General features: G+C 40.5%; 1 protein-coding gene and 1 long non-coding RNA gene across 11 annotated transcripts in view; one reads left to right on the top strand and one right to left on the bottom strand.

Moving 5' to 3' along the window:
- CLIC5 (chloride intracellular channel 5) overlaps positions 1 to 26,908 on the top strand; it is an 86,518-nt gene that overhangs the window by 455 nt on the left and 59,155 nt on the right. The window contains exons 1-6 of one of the 8 annotated variants that reach the window (XM_064411691.1): positions 308 to 323; positions 3,359 to 3,452; positions 5,427 to 5,509; positions 5,733 to 5,842; positions 7,520 to 7,633; positions 7,971 to 8,745. In XM_064411691.1, the coding sequence (XP_064267761.1) occupies positions 8,257 to 8,745 (489 nt within the window). In that variant the 5' untranslated portion in view covers positions 308 to 323; positions 3,359 to 3,452; positions 5,427 to 5,509; ... (1 more) ...; positions 7,520 to 7,633; positions 7,971 to 8,256. The other 7 variants (XM_064411695.1, XM_064411696.1, XM_064411692.1 and 4 more) reach the window with 7 other exon arrangements.
- LOC135295886 (uncharacterized) lies at positions 22,877 to 26,896 on the bottom strand. Of its 3 annotated transcripts, none has more exons than XR_010357945.1 (5): positions 26,645 to 26,896; positions 25,803 to 25,861; positions 25,104 to 25,184; positions 23,522 to 23,707; positions 22,877 to 23,151 (listed from the first exon to the last, which is right to left on the bottom strand). It is a non-coding gene; the product is annotated as an uncharacterized LOC135295886 (long non-coding RNA). The 3 variants fall into 3 exon arrangements; XR_010357944.1 differs by having other exon boundaries at positions 23,522 to 23,674; XR_010357946.1 differs by lacking the exon at positions 23,522 to 23,707.

Genomic DNA, 26,908 nt, shown 5'->3' with positions numbered 1-26,908 from the left:
GTTCCCTTCCCTGGACCCGCTCCAGCCCCTCAATGTCCTTCCTGATCTGAGGGGCCCAGAACGGGACACAGCCCTCGAGGTGACCTCAGCAGTGCCCAGCACAGGGGACAGTCCCTGCCCTGGCCCTGCTGCCACACACCGGGATGAAGGGGGCAGCGCTGAGGGGAGCCATGGGGGCTGTGGGATGAAGCCCCTCAAGCAGAGCAATGCGGTGTTTCCGGGGAGCTCAGGGGTTTGTCAGGGATGTGTTGGATGGGACCGGGATGCAGCTCACTTTAGGGCTGTTTGCTGGGCTTCCCATTGTTGCAGAAGGGCACCGTGAGGTGAGGCTGCGATGGGACACGTCCTTGGGAGTGTCCCTGTGTTTTCCCAGCACGCCCATTCCCTGTGCAGGTGCCCGGCAGCCCCAGGCTGTCACCTTTTCGAGGCAGTGGCGCTTGTCAGCACGACTCCTCCATGACTCCTCCATGACTACATCTCTCTTTTGGTCATCCGGCTCTGTAAGCTGGCTGTTCATATTCTTTCACACACGTCACGTTTTTGTGGTCTCTTGTAGGGAAAAAAAATTAAAATAGTTTACCCTAAAACTCAGAATACAGGCAGGAAATGGTCAGGTGTTGCTGAATGTACTCTGAGTGCCACTGCAGCAGTGTGTGCTACAATGAGTTGAGATTTGTTTTGGGTCCTGGTGCAAGTTTGCTTCATAAATTAAGGCAAATAGTTTACATTCCCATGGTTTTCCTTGTTATTATGAGAAGGGATTAGTAATTCTGCAAAACCTGTTAAGTTACTGGTGCTGAAAAACAATGAGACCAGTGCTGTGTAAACAGAGAAATGAAGCATCCTTTAATAGCACAGAGCACAAATCATCACCATTTTAAATTTCATGCTAAAAACTGAGAAAAAGACATGCTTATGGCTTCATAACTGATTGAAGTGGATCTCAATTTCATTCTGTGTACCCTGCTAGATGCTTATTCTGCAGGCACTGTAGATTTCAGCTTGTATCTTCCTAATGGCTTTCACATATGTATGAGTTAGGCAGGTTTTTCTACCTGTGTGTGCCAGCTGTGGAGTGGCTCTAAAATGTAGTACAATAGGCTGAATAAAGTGACACGCCCCTGATTCACCTTGATTTATGGAATGTAGCAGGTGTGGCAAAACACAGGCCTGTAAAAGAGGGAAAAAAACACCTCCAGCTACTCAGGTGCTATGTCAAATTCAAGTCAAGGTCCTTGTGTGGTTTTTTTCTCTCTTTTTGATTACACAAATTCAGCTTTGTGAATATACACATGACAGCTGATCATGTGGAGGAGGGATACATCCTTTATAAATTACTTTGTTGCATTGCCTTAAAAATATTTTTTACACGGAGTGAACTAGAACTCCAGGTGCAATATTTTGACCAATTTCATTAAGTTACAATTGAGTTCTTGTTAAAAACTTTATGTACAGATACAGACAACTTTTAAGCACTGAGGCTCTTTTGCCAGCCTACTTTTGCAGCACACTCATTCAGCTGCTCAGTCCTGAAAGGTGTGAGTAATCTCTTGTTTACCCTTGCCCACATGCTTTGAAAACCATTTGCAGTGTTCACTTATTCACGAGCCCAGCCTAATGTGTTGTGCTCAGTTTGACACATCATACAGGCAGCACACCACAGCAGCTCTGAACTCTGGGCTGGTCTAGCCAATATGGATCTAATGTGTTTAATACAGCTCTTGGTTCCATTTACAGTGTTTGCCTACAAGAAATGGGCGAGTTACATGTATACTTACATTAAGAGGAGTAAAACTGAGCACTACTGAGATGTTTGCCTTTCTTCACCTTGATCTCTCTGTTGTATTTTAGCCCACATTTGCCTTTAGAAGCTGCAGTTCTAAGCACTGGATGCTGCCAGAGCTGTCCAGATTTACTGCTGGAGCACAATTGAGTATTTGCAGCTCAAAAAACATTAGTCAGTGCCAGAAAGAAAAGAGCAGGCAACCTCAAAATATTCTCAGGGGTTGCTAGGTTTAGTACAACGCTTAGATGAGAAACCATACCCTCTAGTGTTGTAGAGGTGAAACAATTTACTTTATTTGTATTAATTAAATTTGGGGTTAAACTTGGACTAATTTAATTTAGATTGTTCAGCCTGGAGAAGAGAAGTTTTAGGGGTGGCCTAACTGTGGCTTTCCATCACCTGAAGGGTACCTACAAGAAAGATGGAGAGGGATTTTTTACAAGAGCATGGAGTGGCAAAACAAGGGGAAGTGGCTTCAAACTGGAAGAGAGCAAGTTTAGATTGGGTATTAGGAAAAAAAGTCTTTCTTGTGAGGGTGGTGAGGCCCTGGCACAGGTTGTCCAGAGAAGCTGTGGGTGCCCCATCCCTGGAAGTGTCCAAGGTCAGGTTGGAAGGTGCTTGGAACAACATGGGCATAGTGGAAGATGTCCCTGCCCTGTATTGCATACTTTCTTGAACAAGAAATATTTCCTGTATTCCCAATTTTATTTTTAATTTTATCCATGTGATGGAGACCTCTGTCACCATTTTTTTCCCATTTTTGCTCAGTAGTTTTTTTAAATCTGTCATTTAACCTGTAATTTACTGTGTTTTGACGCATCTTTATAAAATTGAGATGAAAAAAATAGATGTTTCATGAAACCATAAAAAGAGCTGGGTAAGTAACAGCTGTTAAACTTTATTAGACCTTAAGCTTTTAGTGCCCATTTAATCCAAAGCATTGCTTGTATATGGAGGCTGTAAAGAAAAAGGGCTCTTAACCTTTCTGTTTCTCAAACTATGTGGAAGGAGATCCCTAAGGCTGTTTGACAGGGTGATACAGAGGACTGTAGTGCCTCTGCCTTCTTTATTTCAGTTGCCAGAGCCTCCACTGCAAACAGGCTTGAAACGGGCTTGCTGAGCTTTTCAAGGGTGCTTAGTTTCAGAGATAAACAAGGTTGTTGAAATTATGCCAGATTTTAAAGGCAAACAAAAATGTTTTTCTTGGAGCTGTTAGGCAGATAAAATGTTGGCATTTCTTAGGCTCTCAGATATTCCAATGGAGTTTCTAAACATGGATTTAAAGACCAAATCAAGTAAAGCTTTACAAAATGAACTGGAAGACCAAAAATAAAGGGCTTTGAAACATTTAAATTGGGAACAATTAGGTGCTGCAGCAGATAAAGCAGGTTTTCAAATATATGTTGACAATGACTCCTGGTATTTTTAACTAAAAGCTACTGATAATATGAGAATTGAGTGTCCTGTGCAAAGTGGCTTTCTATTGTTTGTCTGGTTCCAAGTGGAGAAATGTTTGTCAAATGAAGACTGAAATTTATGGGTGTGTTTGCTTTAAATATGCCTTTTATGCAGCCAACAGCCAAGGAAATCTGGGTGAAGGTCAATCACCATTACCACAGTGGGGTCCTGGATTCATGAACCAGCCCCTCAAGACTGCAGAATCCAGGTCAGTTTTAGCAGAACAACAGATGGATTTCTGGATGCCTGGTTCAAGGGTGTGCTGACTCCTGTGTGAAATGTGTCATCCTGAACATTTACCAAACCACTGTCATTTGAAATAGTTATTTGGTGTGTTTGTTCTCCTTACTGCAGTACAAATAGAATACAGATAAAGGAACAAAATGTGGGATAAAATCTTGTCCTCGTGCTTTTTATTGCAGGATTGGCAGTGGGTAGAGGATTAAGGTTGATGGTCTGTGTAGAGATGGGTTGCTGCTAACAACACAAGTAAAAGCTGAGGCTGGAAATGGTGCAGGAGTTTGTGGTTGACTTCCTTCAGGTATTGAGTGCAGCCAGGAGTGAAAACAAAGTGGTATGAATTTATTGCAAGTCCCTTCTAGTAGGTCTGTAAACCATGACCAGTCTGTCTCCTAGAGCCCACAGTGTAGTTTTGATGATGTCCTTGAACTACATGTTGCAAAGCTTTGGAAATTTTGAATATTTATGAAGGAAAAAAGTTGTTGGTTTTTGTTGTTGTCGTAAAAGCAACATCCTGAATGGCCAGGAGCATTCACGATTTTCTTTCAGTGCACTTAAGTGCAAATGAAGGGTCTGATCCTCTGGGATGCTAAGATTCCTCAGTTTCTGAGAAACGGTAAACTTTGTCATCATTCAGTTTCAGGTTCAGCTGTTTCCAGGAACTCTGAGTGTTTTAACCAGTCAGGATTTTTTTTGCATCTCTTTGTCTGGAAAAAGATACTTTACAGCAAGCAACTGAAGGGCCTTAATTTCTTTAGTTTATGAGGAATGATTTACAGGCTCTTTGCTTAAATTGTGCAAGTATCTTCACTGAGAACAAATAAAACTGAAGGACTCTTTTATTAAACCATTAAAATTATAGGAATATCCAACTGCAAATGACCAGAGAAACTCCTGTAAAAGCAGGTTTCTATTTCTAAACAGGGCTGTGAACCACTAAAGCTATTTGTGGCACTGATGGATGAGCTGAAGTTTACAATATTATGGAATGTCTAAAATATGTGCAAATTATTGCTTCAGTAAAGGTGTACCCAGGTAGAAGTCTTGGGAATCCATACTAAATAGTGTAATGTGGGGCTTTGCCTTTGATTCTTAATCTCTGAGAATATGGGAGGTATTCTCTTTAGGGATGTGATATTCATGTTACTCTTCATTCTTCCCACCCTTCTCTTCCACTCTGAAGACGAGGGATAACTGACTCTAGCAATGCAGAAATTTCTTTACAAGTCAGTCTTCTGCTTGTCATTTTAAAATAAGTGCAAGGTGGAGGTGCTGATTTCTGCTGGGGTTTCAGGGTGAGCTGCTGAAGTTTCAGTGGTAGCTTCAGCAGTCTGAGTGTGCCATTGCCCTTATCCTTCAGATAAATCAAGTTGCTCTAAGCAAACAACTTAAATACCAGTAAATGTCTCTGTATGTTTGAGCTCCTGAACTGAGCTCTGTGTGTCTCTGCAGAGTGAGCCAGGCAGTGATCTGGGTTCCTAGCCTCAGTTTTGATGTCCATTTGTGGGCCTCTAAATGTAGATGTATACCAGCCTTGCTGTCTAAACAGACACATCTGTTGTAGGGAGCTCTGATAACTGGGCTGTATTAGAGACCATCTTCATCTCCTTTTGATACAATTATTTCCATATTTTTCTATTATGTACTTTGAGGTTCTCATCACTGCCCACTGGACTGTAGAAAGAATCAGTGATTTCCTTATTCCAAGTGCTGAACAGTTACAAAACTGTAACTTGTGTCTAAGTATGCTAACTGGATTTGTAGTCATGTTGATTCTGGTATGTCTTCCTTTAAAAAGAATAAAGTTGAAGTAGAATCAGAAATTCAGTCATAAAGTAAAAAACAAGTTTCTCTTGAAAATAAGGAGTTCTATAGCTCATGTTCTTTGTCCTTTCATGAACTTTTCTGCTGATGTTTTTTGTGCTTCTTTGTGTTTCTGCAGAGCCAGTGACCAGCATTACCAATGGCTCACATGGGTCCAGATGGTCAGTGACACAACCTGGATTACAGAATTAGCAGAAGAAGGTATTGTGTTACTAACTTCCAAATTAACTCAACACCTTCTAGATTTGGGAGCAGAGGAATTCAGGGAATGGCTGAAATTGGTTATCTCTGTTTTGTAATCTTGCACTCTCATGGCTTTAGGGTGGGACTGTTACTCAGAGGGCTTTAGTTGTGCTGAGACCTTTTTTTTTTTTTTTTTTGCTTTCCTGCCCCATACAACCTCTTCCCTCTCACTTCTGTACAGGTGAAAAGTCCCATTTCACTGGACACTTAATGATACTTTTCGTTGCTCTTGGAGGGTAGCAGAGGAAAGAAGAACTTGGAAAACTCACAACAAAGAAACCCACATCAACTGTATGTATTTTTAAATTATACTCACCTTATGCTCTTACTCCTTGTTTTACTTGTGATATTTTAAACCCTCCAGCAGGTGCTGCTGCATCCTGCAAATGTTGTCTTGGTGGAGGGAAAAAAAAAGCATGGACTGGACTACAACTGGACTTTGTTCTTTGTTTTGTGTCATGCATATTTCTGTGTTCTTTTTTTCCCCTCAAACTGTTTGCCAGGCAAGTTATTAAGGAGAGAGTTTTTATGATCCCAGCGAGTTTAATCCTGCAAGCACTCTGCAAGAAGGGGTTGAAGATCAGTGGGAGTTGCTGATCAAAGTCATGCTGAGAGAAAGCTGAACAGACCCAGGCAGAAATACATCTGTCTTTCTACAAAATATGAAGAAATCCAAGTGTTTTCTTAGAAGTGAAAAGTAGTCCTAAAATAAGTTGAATTTCTAAAACTTACCAGCTGTTTTATTGCTTTTCTGAAGTTTCTGAAACTTCAGTAATTTAAGTTCATGATTTTAAATTGGTCTTATCATTAACCTTGGTCTTGAGTGCTAGAAGTTTGCAAGACAGATTATGCAGCATATGTTTCAGGATCTCCGAGTTAGGATTTCCAGGATTTAGTGAGGAATTGTGGCTGAGTTACATACAGCTGATATAAAGAGATGTGCTTTGTCCTGTTTGGTGATGGACCACTTGTGTCAGACAGGAATGTGGGGGTAGTAAGTGTTGAAATTAGGCCTTGGTAATGGGTAATGTATCCTTGAAGTACTTGAGATGCAGCAGGCCAGAAATGCCCTCGTGAGTTAAGAGATCTCATTGATCTCTGATACTTGCCTGCATCTTTGTACTGTACAATCACAGCAATTAAACTTGGTTGTGACCATGATCTTGGCACTTTTCTGGTTATCTAGGAGCCCTAAGTTTAAGTAAGATGAAATATTGCTTTGTTTTTGATATTTAACTTCAGTGGTACTCTAAACTTCCTAATATAAGAGTAATGGCAGTTAACTACAGTCATAAATCCCAGGCAGGCTGCACCTGCTATCCTGCACTGTGAAACAGCTTGTGTTCCCTTCTTGTTCTGCCTGGAATGGCTTGAATTGCCAACTTTCTCTTTCACTTCTTTATTTCTTTAAGAAATCTAACCTGGCTGTGGCAGTTACCACTCAGGAAGTTACAAGGATGGGTTAGGGGAAAACACCTTTATTTTCCTTTTAACTCAACTCCAAAAGATTAAATACAACTAGTTTATAAGAATTAATGTAATAATCTATGTAATCCAGATGCAGTAAACATGGAGATCAAAAGTCTTTAGTCAATAAGGCTTGAAGTTCTCATGACTTTAATAGATTGGTGACTTTATAATAATCTGATAACTGCAGGTTTGGATCTTCCAGAAGTTTCAGCTCTGTTGAATTCAGTTGCTCTGGAATGTGTATCTGTCTCTATAAGGGCAGTTAATTCTTTGCTAAAGCTGGCAGTATTCACCCACTTTAGGTTCTGTGCAGTTTGGTGTGTCTCTTGTTCATTAGAGAAAAGGAACTGCATACACAAGGTGGCAAACTAGATTTCTACAGTGTATGTCTTACAACATGGTGATACATAACTGAAATGTGTTTATAATTAATTGATGCATTATATATATGTAATTATGATTAATACTTCTCCATTGCTTTCTTTCCTATATTCCCAGGGCAGCTCATGAGAGCTTTTACAGTTTTGGCCCTAGTTTATAGATCAGAGGAGGACAATGACAAATGTGAAATGTGTGGCCCCCAAAGTGAATGAGAGGCAATGTTGGAAAGAGGTAAAATTTACCTCACTCTTTATATTTTTTTGTAGTTTTTTCATAAATGATCTTCAGTTGTTGATGATTTTGGAAGTAACCACTAAAATGTTGTAGATGATTGCTTGTATTATTGAGGCTGTTTTGCCTTGCTTTTCCTTGAAGTTTTTGTGAAAAAACTCACTCATATTTTGTGAAAATACGAGTGAGTGGGCGAAGTCTGCATTTCTACCTCTTTACATAGATAAGATTTCCAGTACAACTATTTTCGACTTCCTATGTAAGAAGACTTATTTTTTTTACTGTAGCTTTCTAGTACTGATAGGTTCTTCAGCTGGTTTTTGCTATACTTATCCAGGCAATATCTGGAGGAACAGCTGATTACAGCTCCTGAGATACATTTCCCAGGAGTCAGATCGACAAAGGGGTTAAAAGTGAGACAGCCTTTTAACTTCGGTGGAAGTGCAGTTGTTGATTCAAGGCTCTCAGTAAATGATTGTTGGAGATCTGCCATGTGTAGCTGAGCATTCAGAAAGTACACCACAGACCCTGCTTCCTCCTGAGGAGCCTTGTCTGTCAACATCTCACTTTAATTGTAGTCTGTAAGGTACCAGAAGGCAGGCAAAGCTCACCAGCCAGCAGCCATGGAAGATCCAGTCTTCACTGACATCAATCAAAATGCTAACGACACCACTGTCTCTGAGGTTTCAGATTCTGAGGAAAATAAAGGGGGTGATCTTTTTGATCATGTCCATGAAGATTCAGCATCCCCTTTTTCCATCACTAATACCCCAGAAAACATGGATGGCAGCAAGGAGAACTCAGAAGATAGCTGTAATAATTCTGTGGCCTCCCAGCATGGAAGTGATGGAGAAGATGATTCTTCATCTCACCATGGTGCTGAAGAAGACTACCCACAGCAGCAGATGGATGTGATGAGCCCAACTCTGGAAGATAAAGATGTAGAGGGCACAATGTTTGAGAGCAACCTGCATTTTCCTCCAGATTTCCAGTTTCGTCAGAGACAGAGCACTTTTACCAACTCTTCAACTTCCCTCAAGTTTCCCCTTAACAGTAACTTAGGAGAAACAAACAACTTCCAGGAAGATTTGGAGATTTCTGTTTTTGTAAAGGTAAGAACCTGGGTGTTCCTAAGTATACCCTACTTTTAAACCCCAAATTAATATGTGTATCCTCCAAATCAGTGAAACACAGCTACCCACTGCTTTGCTCCCAACTCTGCTTCAGGGAGCCAATCTCTTCACTTACCTCTTGCATCTTTAGGCAGAGAAAGAAGTGATTTGTGTTGTGTGGAAGTGCCTGGGATTTCTTCATTCAAGTGGAAGTAGGGTGCAGGTATTCTGATTGTTGCTGCAATTCATTTATTCTGGGAAATCTCCCTGCTGTTACAGCTAGGCTGCTACTACTTACTCGGGCTAGTTCAGCTATCCCTGCACTTCACTATCTAGTAGCTGAGAGCTCAGAAGTAATAGCTGTGAATGCTATGAAGAAAACTGAATATATAGTTTAAATAATGCTCATCTCTGAAAGAAGTTTTTCTTTCTTTCAATATTTAGATTTAGGTATTTCTGTGACAATTTAAACATGCATTTTCATTAATTTCCAGTTAGGTATGAATTACTGAGAGGACTTTCACACCTTCTGATGCCTTAAAAAGCATTATTTAGGTTTCAAAACTATAAACACCTGTGTTCTTGAATAAACACTACGATTCCCTTCATAAACACACTTATAGTTAACCTCACTCAACATTTATTAGGCTGAAACACAGGCCTGACAGTTCCTTCTTTTTAACTACATAAAAATGTTCAAGATCTTGTGTACCTTGAATAGAACAATACACCATGATTATAATGTTCTGTTATTTCAAGAGAAGCCTCATGAAGTTTGTCAGTTTTCAACATAAATAATATCATCAAAATCTGTTTCTCAGTTCCATGGGGGCTTTGGAAGCTGGAGAAGAGATTTTGTCACAACACATAATGAAAAGTGTTTTCAGCAGTCATTATTTGGTTAAATGACTCCCTGAAACTGCACCTGTCCTATTTCTGTTACTGGATCATGGTCATTACTAAAAATATTTTGGCTATAGGTCAAAGTAAGAGCTGTGACATTAGTTCTATTTTATATTTCTGCATGTAGTCCCATGTAAGTGTTAAAAGTTGCAGCAATTGAGTACATTTTGTTGGTTAGCAACTACATGGTGTTAGCAACCTGTACTTGGGCTTTAAATTAATCTCTTTAATTTCCTTATTCTTTCACATTCCTCTTATTTCAAAATAGCAATGTCTTCTTTTTCTATGGATAAAATAAGAAATGTGTGCAGATGTTCCCATTCAAGCAGAGTTGTTTGTGTTAATATGCAAAAGTGAGTAGAGAGGTATTTTGAATAGAGCTGTCAAGGGACAAGGTCTGAGGAAGTCGTTTTCCTTGCTTTTGTTGTGCAGAGTAGTTGATTATCCCATAAAGGTTCTTATCAGCTACTCCAGAGAGAAAGGCAAACTGTGCTCTCTTCACTTTGGAAATGTGACTGCCTGGTGTCTTTGAGATGTCCTTGAGCCCCAAGATGTCCCCACCTGGATGAAAGATTGGGACATGAGGCTCTCAGGTGATCCATGCTGTGCCCAGTGGGCAGGGCACTGGGTGCTGCTGGGTAGGTGACTGAACTGAACTCCTGTTACAGTGTTTTACTCCTGGGAACATGATGATGTTTAGCTTTTGGCTTTTTGATTTTCTGTCTTTCTGGTATCAAGGTAATAAAGCAGTAACTCCATGGAGTGCAGATCCAGCTTTACTCTCTTTAGTTATCTAGATAGCAAAAGTCAGCCTGTAAAATGGAAGGTCATAGAATAATATATAACAAGAGTAGTTAAATCCCTGAGGTCTGTGGCTTCTTGCACATGGAACAAATATCTCAGTTGTGTCAATAAATATTACTCATAGATGGTTCCCTTCTCACATGGTCTCTAGTCCACCTGAGGCCAGTGTTGCTCTAAAATTGGGTTCATCTGGGTTTGCACTTTTCTGCACACACTAACAGTGACAGCAGGACCTGGTGCTGTAGGACAATAGTGATCATGACAGTTCTGCCATTATTTATTCCTCCCTTTGCTTGTAGACCTAATAAATCTCTGTGAATGACTGGAAACGTGAATGTCAGAGGACTGAACACCAGAGAAAGTGGGAAGATGAAATGGTATCTAACTCACAGTGCAGCTGGATGGATAATGTTTACAGTAGTCCATTCTTTAGAAACAAAGAAAATGTTTACATTACTTTAACTAATTTTTCACTGATTATCAGTACTTGGTAACTATGTCATGTCAGTGGGCTATTTCAGGATGTGCCATAAGGTAAAAAAGGAATTCCCTGTGCCTTTAACAGCAGAATGCAGCATGTAAGAACATGAATCTGTTTGTGTGAATGCAGCACGTCCAGGCTTGTCACAGCCACCTTAATGCCTTTTCAATAACTCTGTCATTTATTCAAACAAAAGCCTTTGCAATTTGAACAGAAATATGACTGGCACACAGGCTGTGTCACTGAGTGCACAGGACAGCCTGACCCAATCATAGCTCCAAGGTCCAGCCTTCTCACCTGTACACTGTATTTTCCTGTTGAGCAGGATCTTTGTTCTGAAGGTTTGGGTTTCTTTGAAAATTTTAACTTTTTTGTTTTCCTGAACCTTAAGTTGTTATTTAAACACCAGTCCTCCAATTTTCTTTTCAGAAGAAAATTATTGCCTTTCTGGTTTTTTGATGACCTGAGACTGACTGCAGATTATAGCCTCTCTGTACTCATTTGTGCCATAGGAACATGGCTCCCAAAAGAAGGAAGGTAATTCTTTACCCTAAGCAATAAATACCTTGTGTTAGGCAAAAATACCAATGTTATACTGTGGTTTAGCATCATCAGCCTGCACCTGTTGGATCACTGCACTGGAGTAACAGAGTTAGGGATGCTGGAGAGCATCTCTGGAGATCACCTCATCCAACTCCTTGCTCAGAGCAAGATCACCTACAACAGCTTGCTCAGGGTCATGTTTGGTTTTCAATATTACCAAAGATGAAGAAACCACAACTTCTCTGTGCAACCATTCTAATGTCCTACCCTCATGGTAAAACTATGTTTTAAATGGAATTTTGTGTATCTGAATTTGTGCCTCCTGTCCTTTTAGTGGATACCAGTGCTGATATTTAAGAATCACAACCTATGCATTTAGCTGTTTCTGTTTGTAATCATGGTATCCTTCTGTAAAATTTCATGAAGCTGGGAGCTGGAAAATAAAGGACATTTTTGTTTTTCCAACAAGATGTTTCCCACTCCCTCATTTGAAGTGCTGAGTCCTGCACTTGGGTCACAACTACTGCAGTGCTGGAGGCTGTGAGAAGAGTGTGTGGAAAGCTGGAAAAGAACCTGGGGGTGCTGGTGACAGCAGCTGAACATGAGCCAGCTGTGCCCAGGTGGGCAAGAAGGCCAAAGGCACCTGGGCTGTACCAGCCATGGTGTGGCAGCAGGGCCAGGGCAGGGACTGTCCCCTGTGCTGGGCATGGCTGAGGCCACACCTCAAATCCTGGGCTCAGTTCTGGGCCCCTCATGAAATAAAATAAACTGAGGGGCTGGGGCATGCCCAGAGAAGGGAAGAGAGCTGGGGAAGGCTCTGGAGCACAAGTCTGATGAGGAGCAGCTGAGGGTCTCTTGCTTTCCAAACTCCCTGAAAGGAGGGTGGGGCCAAGTAGGGGTTGGTCTCTGTTCCCCCTTAATGAGTGACAGGATGAGAGAGAATTCCTTAAGTTGTGCTAGTGGAGGTTTAGGTTGGATATTAGGAATTTAATTTTTTTTCATGGAGAGGGTTGTCAGGCACTGGAACAGACTGCTCCGGGAAGTGGAGTCACCATCCCTGGGGACATGTGGATGTGGCACTTGAGGATCTGGTTTAATGGTGAACATGGTGGTGGTACTGGTTGACAGCTGGAACTGATCTTAAATGTCTTTTCAAACCTTACCAATTCTGTGATTCTGTGGTTCTCTGATTTCCAAGCCAGGAAAGTCTGAGGACTCCAGCTTGGTGGCACAACTAACTCTGTGCTAGTTCCCTACTGACTCCCCAAGCTGAGCTGAACTGTTGTGAATGATAGATCATGTTTCTCACAGGGACAGTGAGACTCATTGTGTCACTGGGAAAATCACACTTCTTCCTAATGAGTTGGCTTTTCTCTTGTTTTATGAAGCATTCTGTTGAGAAAATTCTGTTTAGGAATATGTATTAATTGGTCAGAACATGAAGTCACAGGACAAATCTAATTTTAAGCATGTGTAATTTGAAGAGAGCGGAACCACATGGATGTCCAGTCAGAAGTTAGTGGTTAGACTGGTGTTTCGCTGAGCAGAGCTGAGCATTTCTTACTACACTCATCATTTAGAAAGGAAAACAGCTGTATTTGCAGTTTTGGGTTGTTAGATATTTGTCAGCATAACTGGGTGTCCAGATACCTCCTAGCAATGGAAACCAGTTTGTCTTCTGATTGACTCCAATACAGCACATGAGGCTGGTGTTCAGCAATATCTTCTGCACAAGGTTAGCAGGTAGAAAGATAAATTCAGGCTGAAGCCAGGTGGCAGCTGTAACTCTCCATATGTACACAAAATTATAGTAGTTTGTCTTTTATAACATTTTAGCCTTTAAAAATGTTATAAATAATAAATCTAATGGAAGTAAGCAACTATTATTTTGGTCTTAATCATAAGCTTAGAAAAAGGTTAAGTGATTCATAATCCACTTTTTAAATAGTGTTAACTGAGCAACCTGAACAAGGAAAAGATCCAAGAACTATTTTCAGAATCTTCCAGTCTTGGCAGATTTACAGACCAAGATGCTGAAGTTGACATGTACACAGCAGGAAATGACTCATGGGGAGCTAATATCCTAATGTGATACCTGTTTTGATAATTAAAATGAAATGGTTGTTTATTCCTGCAAAAAGCTTGAGATAGGTTACAAGTACCATTAATATAGAAATACAATTTTGGAATACCAAGTGATGTGTTCTTCTGCTCTCAGTCTTATCTAGACTGTCTCTAACACATGCTTCTTTGGGAACACTCAGTGATGCCCATTCAGCACCTATACTAATTAGTCTCAATGCTTAATTATTGTCCTGAGACAATATTTTCCTTTAGTAAAATTCTATTCCTCTGAATTATGCTGTTTTTCTTTTTAATAGACAGACCTTTATATATATAGAAGACACAGATCAAATTTCCTTCAGTCTTTGCTTTCTTGAACTAAACAAGTCCTTCAGCTTGCCTTCAAGCTTGAGTCATCATTTCTAAATGTTGAGTGGTTTGGTTTGGTTTTTTTTGTTGTTTGGTTTTTTTTTGTTTGTTTGTTGTTGGTTTTTTTTGTTGTTTGTTTGGTTTTGTTTTGTTTTAGGGGTCATTTTTATGACCTTTTCCAGTCTTTCTCCAGTTAATTTATATAATCCTTAGGCTCCAGTTTGGAGGTACAGGTAGTGCAAATAGCAGTGCTAATAAAAATTACTACAGCAAGCACCACTTTAATTCATAATTTATCCAACTCTCTAGTCAGAACACTTATCTGCTCTATTTTAACGTATTTTTGAATCCTTTAACATTTATATGTTTCCTCCAGCCCTGGTGTTTTCCCAATAAATGCTTCAGTAACAGTCTCACCCATTTGCAAGCAGGTGTAATTCAGTAGCACTGCACAGCTTGCAGCTGCCATTTGACTTGTACAGCATTTAGGTTTCTCTTACTGGTGTGATCAGACTCTGATCACCCTTCACTGAAAACAGCATGGTTTGGGAGTCAGAGAACTGCTCTGACATAAATCCAGTGTGAGGGACACCCTCACCAGTGCTTTTGCCCTGCTAGCTCAGACAGTAGGGATACACCTCTAACACCTCCACAGCACTGTGCAGACCCAGCGTGGCTTTATGGCTCCCTCCTCCACCCTGTCATGTACAGCAGACTGGTAATCTCTGAAGTCTTCACATATAAACCTAATAGCTACTAACCCTTATTTCTGAGGAGGAAAACTGTGCTGTGAGTCTCTTCACAGCTGGATTTATGCCTAGCCAAAGTACTCTGTGTGTATGTGTGTGAAAAGATTGGTGACGGCCGTTCCGCTACAGATAACACCCAGTCCCCCAGCTATCAGTCACGAGCAGAACGTGTGTTTCAGTAGCAGGGCAGAGCAGTTTCCTTAATCTTTTGGATACAAAGGGTAAAAGGTCTTGCTTCCAACCCTTGTTGAGTCTGTGCCTCACTCAGACACCTGTGGAAAGATCTGAAAGATCTGTGAATCAATTTTGAGCTGGCGCTCCCGTGTCCCCCCCAGTGCGCGGCTCCAGCCACAGCGGTGTCCGGGTACAACAGCATAGCAACAGCTTCAAAATACAGACCTAGGAAATTGTCCCTGCACAGTGATTGCAGCAATGGCAAACACAATGTAAATAATGTAAGTCACACTGAGAGAAAATTAAAAGAGGATTTATTTACTCATTTATTTTTCCTCATATATATTTCATCTTGTGATACCCTCTTTGATGTTCTGAAAATAAGGGTCTTATCCCAGCATGGACTGTTTTTTTCTTTTGAAACATCCCAGCACCTACAGTTTTGGAGTGAAAAATGTTTGGATTTGTGAATTGATTACTTCTTGCTGGCCTTGAAAACTTATCTGTGTAGCATTATTGTCACCTGTTAAATGGATCCTATCCAAAACAGAGCAATTTGTATTATTCCAAATTGGTTATTTTAGAAGTACCTAAAGATCAGCTCTACTGAGACTAAGATTTTACAATTGCAAAACAATGCATAATCCCTGCAGAGCAACAGGTAATGATAATATGTCAACTATTTTGGAGTTTGCAAAAGGAAAGAAGCATTTCTGCTCTGCTCTTTGTTTTCTTTAGATATCAAGGGTTGGATTTGGCTCATCCAAATGAAGGTGCCTCTGTAAGCCATTAACTACACCTCTGCAGGGTGTCTAGGCTCTTTTTGCAACAAAAAGCTATCTGAACTAGCATGATGGGATGTTAATTCCTGTGGCCAAGTGCAAGCACCACCTGTAGAGGGAGGTTCCTTGATAGGTCGATGCCGTTCATGCTATGGAGCAGGACCTAATTCAGTTTTCCAGCCACGGGCATCCCCTGCTGGTTTAGATGTCTAAAGGCTTCTTTCCTGGCCTCTGGAGTGTCCCACAGATCCTGTCTCATATATGTTTATGGATTTCCTCAGCTCTCCTTCCAAATGCTGCTGGATATCGAGGCTTAGGCAACTGCATCAAGCCATGAACTTTCACTGAAAACAATGGCCTGGTCACCTGAAGTTAAACAAACTGAATATCACCAGTGACAGTTTAAATACAAATCTTGGATGACTAGATTAGACTAGAAGTGAATTCTGGTAATGGACATCTGGAAGCAAATGTTGGATTGTTTAATTTCTTTTTTCAGACTACTTAATTTCCCTTTTTGTTTCAGTGTCCCCACTCAGCAACAACTGAAGTGCAATAGTGATCAAACAGTGCAATGTTGGACACTTTGCTGTTCACTTACTGTCTAAATTAACCAGAAAAAATTATCTAATACATTTTATCATCTTTCCAAGACTGAGATCCAGCACTCTTCTTTAACTTCAGTCAAATCTTATCATTTTTTTAACAGCAATACCCATATATGTGTCTTTCAACTGTATTTGTTTTAAAATTACATTTTATTTCAGACACCACAGTAGAAGAAAAAAGCTAATTGAACATACTAAATTTGAATTCCTAGATACTGCTTCAAACACAGCTTAAGATTTTAATTCAGAAAATAAAAATTCTTTGTTTCTTTGGGTCATAAGACCCTGCATTGAAGGGAAGTTTTTCACTGTTGTGCCACTGTATTTACTAGTTAATTTAGAATTATTCAATGACTTCTCATAACTTTGTTTGTGGCTGAAAAGAGACATATAAATATTTTTATGTATTTGTGGCAATATAAAAAATATTTACCACTTTTTTTTGGTGGAAAATGTTATGAACCTGTATGAAACTGCCTTCTGTAGCAGAAGAAAAGGAGGAAGTGTGTCACTCTAAAATGAGTCATTTATTTGTCATCTGAAGGTATGATTTTTATATTTAGATCTCTAGATGATCTTTTTCATATCAATTAATGAAACAATTGTAGGTGAATTTGTACTGTTGGTACGTCTCTGATAATGCAAGATATCAGTGACATTGATGACGTTCCAATGACGTGTGCTCAGGGGTAGCTGGGAAGTGAATTTGTCACTGTACAGGTCTGGTTTCAGTACATCCAGCAGTGCTCAAAACCAGGGTTTTGATTTACAAGTGAATTGATTTTCTGTTGCAGGCTCCATGCAGGTGTTAATGAAGTAAAACTCGAGAACACATCTTCTGAGAGAAAGACCGTTATCTTCCTCCTTATATGTTTATAAAAGATGAGGCACAGAAAGGTAGAAATCTGCACAATGACCAAGATGGTATCTTTGGGGATTCTAGGTAATCTGAAAAAGAAATTCATAAGACTGGATGTGATTTTTTGGGACATAAAATTGAGTATTCTGTTGCAGACAGCCTCATCATGCCATACTTCATTCACAAAGTGATCAGTCTATTTAGAAACTATTACTATTATTATTAATTATGGAAAGCTGTTTCACAATGTCACTGCTCTAAAGGTTTGACACTTTAATTTCCAAATTACCTTGATTTATGTGCAGCTAAAACATCCTTGCTTTTGTGCCAGCATTGTCCATTAGTAGTCATTCATGCATTTGGCTCTTTTAAAAATCAGTTTAGGCTTAGACAACCTCAGAAGTTTTGGGGCTAAACCAGCCAATCCTTTTTGTCTCCATTTCTGCCAGTTGTCATAGTAATTCCCTTTTGCACATATTTTCTTTCTACAAAGGTGCCTTTTTTTTTTTTTTTCACAGCTGCATCTTCTCTCAGGCTGCTTTTGCTTTTATAGCTAAACTAAACAAGCAACAAAAAGATTCTTTTAATAATCTCCTGTTTTAAGACACCTATGATTGAGTAAACAAATTCTATTTGAGGTGAAATATCTATGTTGCTGTGCTTTGGGAGATCTCAACACTGTAATTTGAAGGCTGGTTGAGAAGCAAATGGAAGGAGTGGAAGCTTTGCATCTGAAAATATAGGTATTTAACCACTCTTCAGACCTCTGCTCACATGTATTTCTATTATTTTTGGATTCATTTTAAAATCTAATTGATTAAAAATCTGACTAGCAGAGTTGTTTTATATTTGCTCACATTTATACTTGCTCTGTAAATATGTTAATCCTTAGCTGCAACATTGATACTTTGGGTGGTCCCTCATTGCAAGATCGTCTCTGTCAGCCAGAAATGGCCAGTGAGGTGCCCAAATAATACTGGCAAGTCCTCAGTAAACAGAAATACTGGGAGAACTAATTTAATCTTATAACATTTTTATTTTTCTTAATGCCATCAGAAATTCTTCATCATTTTAATACACTTTTTTCTCACCATTTCAAATTCATTTCTCAAAGTCTAAAGTTACTACAAGGTCATATTTCCATGAAAAGTTACTAAAAGAATAAGCTGGACAAAGGTCCAGTTTTAAAAGTCTATTATACACCACGTGGCCCGTTTTGAAGAGGCACCAATCTGTCTTCCCTTTCTTTGGTGAGCTGGATTTGTAAATAATCACAGTAAGTAGTTATGGATTTGTAAATAATCACAGTAAGTAGTTTCCAGTTACACAGTACATAGTTACACAGTGACATAAAAATCACCACCTTTGTAAAAACACCACAGATTGATTTATATGTATATCAGACTGAATGATTACATCACTCATTGGACTTCATGAGGCACCTTAAATTCACTCATTTTCACCAAATATAGGCAGGATGCTTATCTGTTGAATCAGTAACTTGCTCATGCTCCTACCGCGCTTCCTTGGTGCGCTGGCGCCTTGCAGGAGCCGTATAAAGAACAGCCCAACTCCAGAGCAGCAAATTCACCCACTTGCCCCCCCGGGGAGATTGCAGCGAGTGAAGTTTGGCCAGGGCAGAGTTTCTGTGCGGCTCCGGGCGCGGATTGGCCCCACACCCGCGGCTGATAACAGCTAAAAATAGCCCTGCTACAAAAACCCGGCCCGTGCTCCGCCAGCCTGGCATTCCCTGCTGGACCGCCAGCCAGGGAGGAGAGCGTGCTCTCCAAGGCCCTGCCAGGATGTGACCAAAGAACACTCTGCTACCTAGCTCCACTTAACAATTAACTTGTCAAGACTGCACTGTGTGACTCACGGGGATGGGAACCAAGTACATTCTATGTTAATTAAAAAAAAAAAAAAAGAAAAAAAGAGACAGACAGAAGGCCAGATTTTCCAAGCAGAGCGTGGCAGGTGGGCTGGTGGAATGTCTTTGGAAATGTGCCCTGAAGAATACTGTGTACAAGAATGTTGTACTTTTGTATATATTCACATAATCACCTGTATGGAGAGCGTACTCCATGACAATGGAGTTCTGAACACTTGGGAAAACAAACGTATTTTCATTTGACAATGGTTTGACTAAGCTGACATTGAGGAGTTCAGGAGTCTATTCTTAGCTTGCTGTTGATTCTGGGGAAATTAGGTAATTTCCTTGCATTTTTGTTCACTTTCAAGCTTTTGTTTTAGGATGTAGCCTGGGGAATCAGTGAGTTCAGTGGCTGAGTGCATTGCAAGATAAATCTTTGGGTGTCTGAAGTCCTTTGGATGAATAGAGAAGACACTAGTGTTGAAAAGCTCTCTTTTTAAAGTCTGGGAAAAGTTACTTTTACTTGAAAACAGGGTGTAAATGGGAGAAGAATTAGGAAGCATTAAAAATCAGTGTCACTATCAGCCCTATCGATAGTAAACTATTCCCACATGTATTACTTCCAGTGGCTCTGAGTCCTCCCCTGATTTTATGAAGCTTTGCACTGTGAAGTTTTTATGTGTGGATTCCCCTTCATTTTCATTACAGCATTTATTTTTTTTTTTCTGGTTTACAATAATAAAGTGCAAGGCTTATAATATCTTGGGAGAGTGATAGATGACCTGGCTAACTTACTTTCAGTTTTGATTCTATATACTTAGTTGTCTAAAAAGGGCTATCAATTACCTTTTAATTTGTTGTTTACTTGCTAGATCTCTCATGGCATATGAGAGAATTGCAGAGCGTGTTGGTTTGATAATTCTGTACCCTAAAGTCACCTTTTTCTGGTCAGGAGACCCAGCATGGTCAGAGATGATAGAAACTCCCCCACAGTGACATCCACCTAGTCGAGAGGCAGAGCTGAGAGGAGCAAACCTCACAACACCCACAGCTTCACCCTTCTGAACTCTGTTTTCTTCTCTGAAGGTCAATTTTCTGCACGAACCTGTAGGCAAGGCTTAACTAGAGAGTCTCTGTTTGCTGCCACCCTCTGCAGGGGAATTTAATTTTCTCTCAACATCATGAAATAACTTTATATATATTTATTAATTAGTCTGGTATCAACTGTGACTTGCTGCTTGGCTAGAAATGGGTAGAAGTGGCTAATAGTGAATAAAGGAGTCCATATCTCATTAGAACTTTTCCAGCTGATGTAGGCCTCACAGGAAAACCTAAGTTCATTTTCTACAGAATTGCATCAGAGTTGTGTCTGAGCAGTGACACTGCAAAGACAAACTGGGCTTTGACATTTTGGTGGTCTGTGAAGTTCCTCCCAGGTATTGCAACCAGTGGCCAAGGGTCCACACTTTTCTTATAAAAGTGATACCTGCTACGTGCTCTGTGAAAATTTGTGATTTTGGCAAAAGATGGAATTTTTTTGGAAAATCTTCCACTTAAGAGGCAAAAAACCCCCTTATGTCCTTCTAGTTAGACTGCCCAGTATTCCCATTTCTGACAGACTTAAACAAGGCACCACTGTTATTTAGACTGTGTTCAGTGCTGAATTTCACTAAAAATTTACTGTTGGTCTTAAGCCAACCACCTTTTCAAGAATTACCACAACCATCTTTCACTTAAGAATGTGGGATATGTTCTTTGAAGTCCTAATGAGCTGGGTTTGCTGGTCACCAGCAAAAATCTGTTAATGTGATGGTTACCAGCAAAAATCTGCTAATGTAAAAGAGTATTTGCAGAAGAGAAGTTCACATCTGTGCTTAACTCACCACCTTGCTTCAATTCATCCTGGTTGTTTGCATTAACTCTGCAGTGAAAAGGGTCCTCAAACGAAAAAACACCCCAACCAAACCTAAAATGGAGTATCACCAACTCAACTTTAGGTGCTGCAAGATGTTGAACTCTTACTTTGAAGTTCTTAGGAAGGAAAAAAAGAACAAAGAACCCACCGTTCATTTAATAACAGCTTGAGGTGATGCACTAAGGCAAGTGAGCTGGCAAACTTTGTGGAAAGTTTATCACAGAAGTACCAAAAGGTGAAATGAAAAATGAATGAAGGCAATTTATTAAGGAGAATGGAAGAGTTCTTCAGTTCACAGAGGCTCGAGGTCAGCCAGCTGCATTAACCCAGGCTAGCAGCACTGCCACTGACCAGAGGCATCACCATTGCAGAGGTTAAACTGTGCTGCCACAGAGGGATGTAAGGATGTTGAGCCCTGCTATTTCACACTGATCCCGTGTGAGTTTATCAGGGAGCAAAAATCCAGAGGCCCTTTTCTTATGCCAAACAGTACCTACACCACAGAGGATTCTGAAACCCACAGTGCAGATCCATGCACAAAACCTGCCATGCAGGTGCTGCTGCCAGCGTGTGAACCCATGGGCACTAGCCTGAGTAATGGGTAATTTCAAACTGAGCTGCTGAAGGCTTCAACTTTTAGAAATAACGTGCATCAGAACACAGAAAGTAATTTCAGCTCTCAGCCAAATTGTTTGCTAAACAACAGTGTGAAACACAAATGTGTCCAATGAAATCAGCAGCAACTGTGCATTCTTTGAGCCTTAATTCCTGGGAGCAATTGAAGCCTAGCCTGAGATGTGCATGAGTTGTACATGCCGTTTTGAACACTTTCTGTAAAAAATAATTCATAAATTAGGTTTAAAGTAGTGTATTGTGTGCTGATCTTTTGTTTGGAGGGGATTTAATCCTAGTTTGCATGTTCATACTTCAAATCTTAATTAATTTAGACTTAATTTATGATAAGCATGCAAAGAAGAGAACAGAAATAATCTAAAAAGGGACTCACATGATGAACTCCTGTAAAACAAGAGAGGAATAGGCATTACTTATTCTGTTGCAGACTTGGAAGTAAAATAATGTAATTTTAGTTCTATGACAGTAGTGAGTCAACAACAATGGGTACATCACAATTACCTGGTACTGGTTTTTTTCACCACACTTGATAGCATGGAGGATTCATTTTGAAAAGCAAGGGCTGAGGATTTCCACATTTCTCCTTTTATCAGCTGCATTATCCATATGGCTCACAGTTTGGGACAATCTGTCATGCTCTCCATTGTATCTCCTACAATACCACTTTCCAGAGCAGTCTCAGTCCTGGTTGGAAGTATCTTTTGTTTTTAATTGTAATGTCAGTTTTGGAATGATAGTGAAATAAACCACTGCCCTCTAGAAGCCTCTGTACTGAATGCAGCATTAGAAGATGATTTTGTACCTTTTCAGAGCCACTTTCTTACAAATGGGTACCTAGGCTCTCTCTATGTGAGCACTGAGATCATAATCCATAATGCAATCTCTCTTCACACTGAACAGCAGGTTCAGTTTTTATCTTCAGGTTCTCTCTTGAAGGTGTTAATGCTTATTAATGTTACAGCAAAGTTTGGTGCTGCATCCATGTGAAAACATAATTATATATAAAAATAATTCCATGATTTTGGACTAGAACTTTGCAAAACTCCACTCTGAACTTATTCATTCTGTTAAACAGAAGAGTTTCAGCAAGATAATTTTAGAGCTGAAAGAATGCTTTTTAATAAAAAGATAATGGAGAGCTGCTATAGCTCATGGCTGTGATGGATTCATAATACCTGGGGGTGGGTATGGAGAGGGTTACCTCAAACTGGCCAGTTAATGGAGTGCAAAGTTTTCTGGTTTAGGCTTTTCCATCCCATCCCATCCCATCCCATCCCATCCCATCCCATCCCATCCCATCCCATCCCATCCCATCCCATCCCATCCCATCCCATCCCATCCCATCCCATCCCATCCCATTTATTGGAACATCCAGGCTGCACAGCTGTTTTTGTATCTCTTGATGTCTTTTCTTCCATTATCTTGAGTGTGGGAAAATTTACAAAAAGGAACAAAATCACAGTTATTCCATCAAACAAACACATTTTGAGGTACTGTACATCTTTAGAGTCAAGGAAAAGTATCTGGTCACCGAGTGCTGGCATGAGGCTGATGAGAAGAGCTTTGTATGTCCTTGCATGTCTTGTACATTTGGGGAGGGGAACAGACCTGCTGTCTGGCCTCAGATATCTGAGACAAATCTCCTGATTTTTCTGAAATTCAGACAAGAAATTGATAGTGACACATTGTAACTCAAAAGAAAATAAAAATTACAGGATTGATTCCTTGCACTTGTTAACTTGTTTCATGTGTTGCATATCAAAACTACTAGCATCCAGTAAATGCAGATGGAAATTGTCAGTAATTCAGAACTGTCTCTGGAAGAGATGTTTCCATAACCTATTCAAACTACCCTGGCTGCTGCTTAGGTGTGGGGTTTTTGACAACTAAGCAGTTAAAAAATTCCCTGGTAAAATCATAGCCCTGAATACCATTTCCAGCATTTACTGCAGCTGCACCAAGCTTTTACATCTTTTCATCACAATGAAAAATGTTGTCTGTGTGGTACAAAACTTGCAATACCTGCTCTGATGGAAGGAGCTGGATGGAAGCACTGGGGGACAGATGTGCTTTGTGCTCTGATCCTTCTTGGTAACGTAGCAGTGTGCTGGAGAACTGATAGAGTTACATTCTGGATGCTTGGCCTCTGCTTCACCCCCTCAGGACAAATCTTTGCTGGAAGTGAAGCTTGGATCAGGCCTGTGAAAGCTGATAGTGCACCAGGGTTCACCTACAATAGAGTCTTACGTAGGGATGTGACTGTTCCTTTTCTGAAGCCATCCTCTTCTTTTATTAATGGGATGATGTGCTCATATTCATTTCTATATCTCATAAACCTCAAACTATAATGACTTGGCTTATGAGGAGTTCATAATTCAGTGTCTAATGTTCTTGTGTGTAACTCAAAGCCTCTGCTACTTCTGACTTGTGAGAAAATGATAGGCCAAACTAAGTGACTCATTCTTTGCAGTAAAATGAGAGTGTACTAATTATTTATCAGTACCTTACCCTTAATTTGGCTGAAGAAAGAGCTGATTTCATAACACACAAAAGAGCTGTGTAGACATTAAAAACCATTATAGTCAGAAAGGTTCCACCCAGATGTAAGTGATAAGTCAGTTTTATATGACAGAAAAGCAGTAAATGCATGAATAGATTCCTAAAGCAGTGCATATATATATATATATATATATATATATATATTTCCTCCTACTCACTGCCTTCTACAATGTTTATCACAAATTCAGCTTCCAGAATCTCTTTTTCAAAAAATCAGCATTATGAACAAGTTATGTTGTCTGTTATGTTTGGTCTCTTCTAGGGATTCCATGGGGGTATTTTTGTAAAGCAGAGGGGGTTTTTTTTTGAGGTGGGCTGGCTTATTCTTTCCATGGATACCTCAAAGCACAGCTGGAACACCAGGTGTGTGGTATTTACTCCTCAACTTCTGCAGCCTCTGAGCACCCCATATCAGGTCCTGGGGCAGGGGGTGAGATGGAAACAAATGGGGAAGGCACCTTCCAGTGGCAGCACTGCCCAGAACACCCTGAGCCAGCTGGAATATGGCCCGTCCCTGCACAGTTTATATCTGGGTTAGGATGGAAATGGCTGCAGGGCACCTTTGCTCCCTTTGTATTGCAAAGTTTCCCTTCAGCTTTGCTGAGCCTCAGCACAATAATCTTCATCTGCAAACTAATTACTAATTATAACACACCACTAAGCCCAGACAGTAACTGGGAGGGAAGGATTTGAATGTTTTAACACATTGGGTGTCTACTGAAATTGCTACATCTAGAGTTTGACTTTCAGAAGTGCAAGGCACACACAACTTCTGGAGTGAGGGATGGTACAGGCACAGGGATCAGGCTCTAAAGCCATAGCTTTCTTCTACTTAAAAATTACTGCAGGATTTGTCTGACCTTTACATGTTTATCTCATTACCCTGGGCTCAGTGGAAAAAATTAGACACTTCTAGGACATATTTTTTCATTCTAAAATAGACATCTAAATAGGTCACAATTTGTAATGCATCACAACTTGTAAGTGCTGATGTTGGGATAGCTGATTTTATTTCTACCCTTTGGTTTAGCATTAGCAGCATTACCTTATTACTGTGCTCACAGCTGGCAGTATCTTCTCTTCCAGAGCCAATGGTCCTGGGATATAACTTGTTCAAACCACTTGCCTATGTCAAAACAATGTTTTCAGTGAGACTGAGGTAACCTCAGTCAAGATGATCCATTTCCTATTGTTACCAAGAACCTCTATTAAAGAGAAATTATGTTGCCACGAGGTGCTATAGCTAAACAATTTTTCTGCAAATCCCAAAAGCTTATAATTGTATAGTTAATAATGCATTATTTAGGGACGCATTTTAGAGATACGGTGATTACTCTTAAGTTTTTGGCAGACTTTTATAACTGTAATACATAATTACAATGCAATGATTCTTTCTGCCACATGTAAGTACACTTAGCCCATGTCCTTGGAAACTTGCCGGTAGGCTTAAGAATAATTGTACTCTAAATGTTTGGTAATTAATGTACCTAGTCCAAAAATTACATGTAAAAATTTGAAATCAAAGGAGTAATAACACTTAATTTTCTTATAGTTAACCTTCTAGTAATTTGAATGAGTGCTAATTAGATCTAAAAACCATAAGCATACTTTTACAGTAATTATAATGATGATTATGTTGTAATTACAGTTGCAACAGCATAATGAGATTTACTTGTTAACCATTTCAGTCCTTCATGTAGTGCACATGAAGCAGCTGTTGTGGGAAAATTCCCATAGAACTTACCCAAAATGCCATGGCCATGGAGGTGTTGGCTGTGACTGCTCTGGAGCTGTGTCAAATGCCTACAGAGAGAACTGGAGGTCATCACAGAGGCACACAGCTAAGAGCACTTTCAGGAAAGGCGAGTGTTTGATCATGTCAAAACCCTCCCCAAAAGGCATCTCTGTGTCAGAAGGGGAAGGTAAAACTGCTCATGCCTGGCAGCTTGAGCTGCCAACAACCTGTGAGCCAGAGCTTTGGCAGTCCTGAAACAGGATCAGGGGCAGAAGTGTAGGAAGACACTTCCCGAGGGCAGGAGGACACAAAGTCCCTCCAGGCAGGGATGGGGATGAGGAGGAGGTGCCATTGACCCCTTCACCTCTGCCTGCTGTCCCCTCCTGTGCCAACACTCCCTCCCTTCGTGCCTTTTGGCTGTGTCAGGACTTTCTATAGGTGCCACCTCATGTCAGGGCTGCTGTGCGGTGCCCTCTGAGTCACGCCAGGAATGCAGGGTGAAGGAAGGGGAGTAGGGATGACAGCAGCATGTCAGCAGCAGGCTGAAGCCCTTGGAACTGTCCTCACACGCTCCACCCAGCAAATCATCGCCCTTCTGTCCCCCCTCTACACCCAGCACGCTGAGGGACATGCTGAGAAATAGTTATGGGACCCAAACATTCCCATTCCTCTGCTCCTGAGCTCCATCAGCAGTGGTCACATCACAGGTGCTTCTCTCACCCAGGTACTCAGTTTTGGCTTCTGTACCACTTTGTACCCCACACATGGTGAGGGTTGCTGAGGCAAAGCTCTGCTTTTCTTCCCATTCCTTGACTGATCCAACAGCAGTGCACTGGCTCTTTTTCTCTTACCTTCCTCTGCAATAACAATATTAGGACTTTGAACAGCTAGAGGCAGGACAAACACCCTTCAGAAAAGCAGAAAAAACATCACTGTTGCTTAAAGCAACGAAACCGGCCCGGCTGCAGGACTTCCTTCTTCCCTGTCCCTGGTGCTCCCAGCTGTAAAATGAGGGAGGGAACCACAGAAACGCTGAAAACAGGGAAGAGCAGAATTATTTGTTCAGAGACTGATCCTGCCGTAGGTACCAGGAGCTTGTCTCCTCCCCTATGAGT

The sequence above is a fragment of the Passer domesticus genome, chromosome 3 (assembly GCF_036417665.1).
Source record: "Passer domesticus isolate bPasDom1 chromosome 3, bPasDom1.hap1, whole genome shotgun sequence".
NCBI classification, from domain to species: Eukaryota; Metazoa; Chordata; class Aves; order Passeriformes; family Passeridae; genus Passer; species Passer domesticus.
Note: the sequence above shows the minus strand (reverse complement) of the source record. Positions and strands in the feature narration are given on the sequence as shown.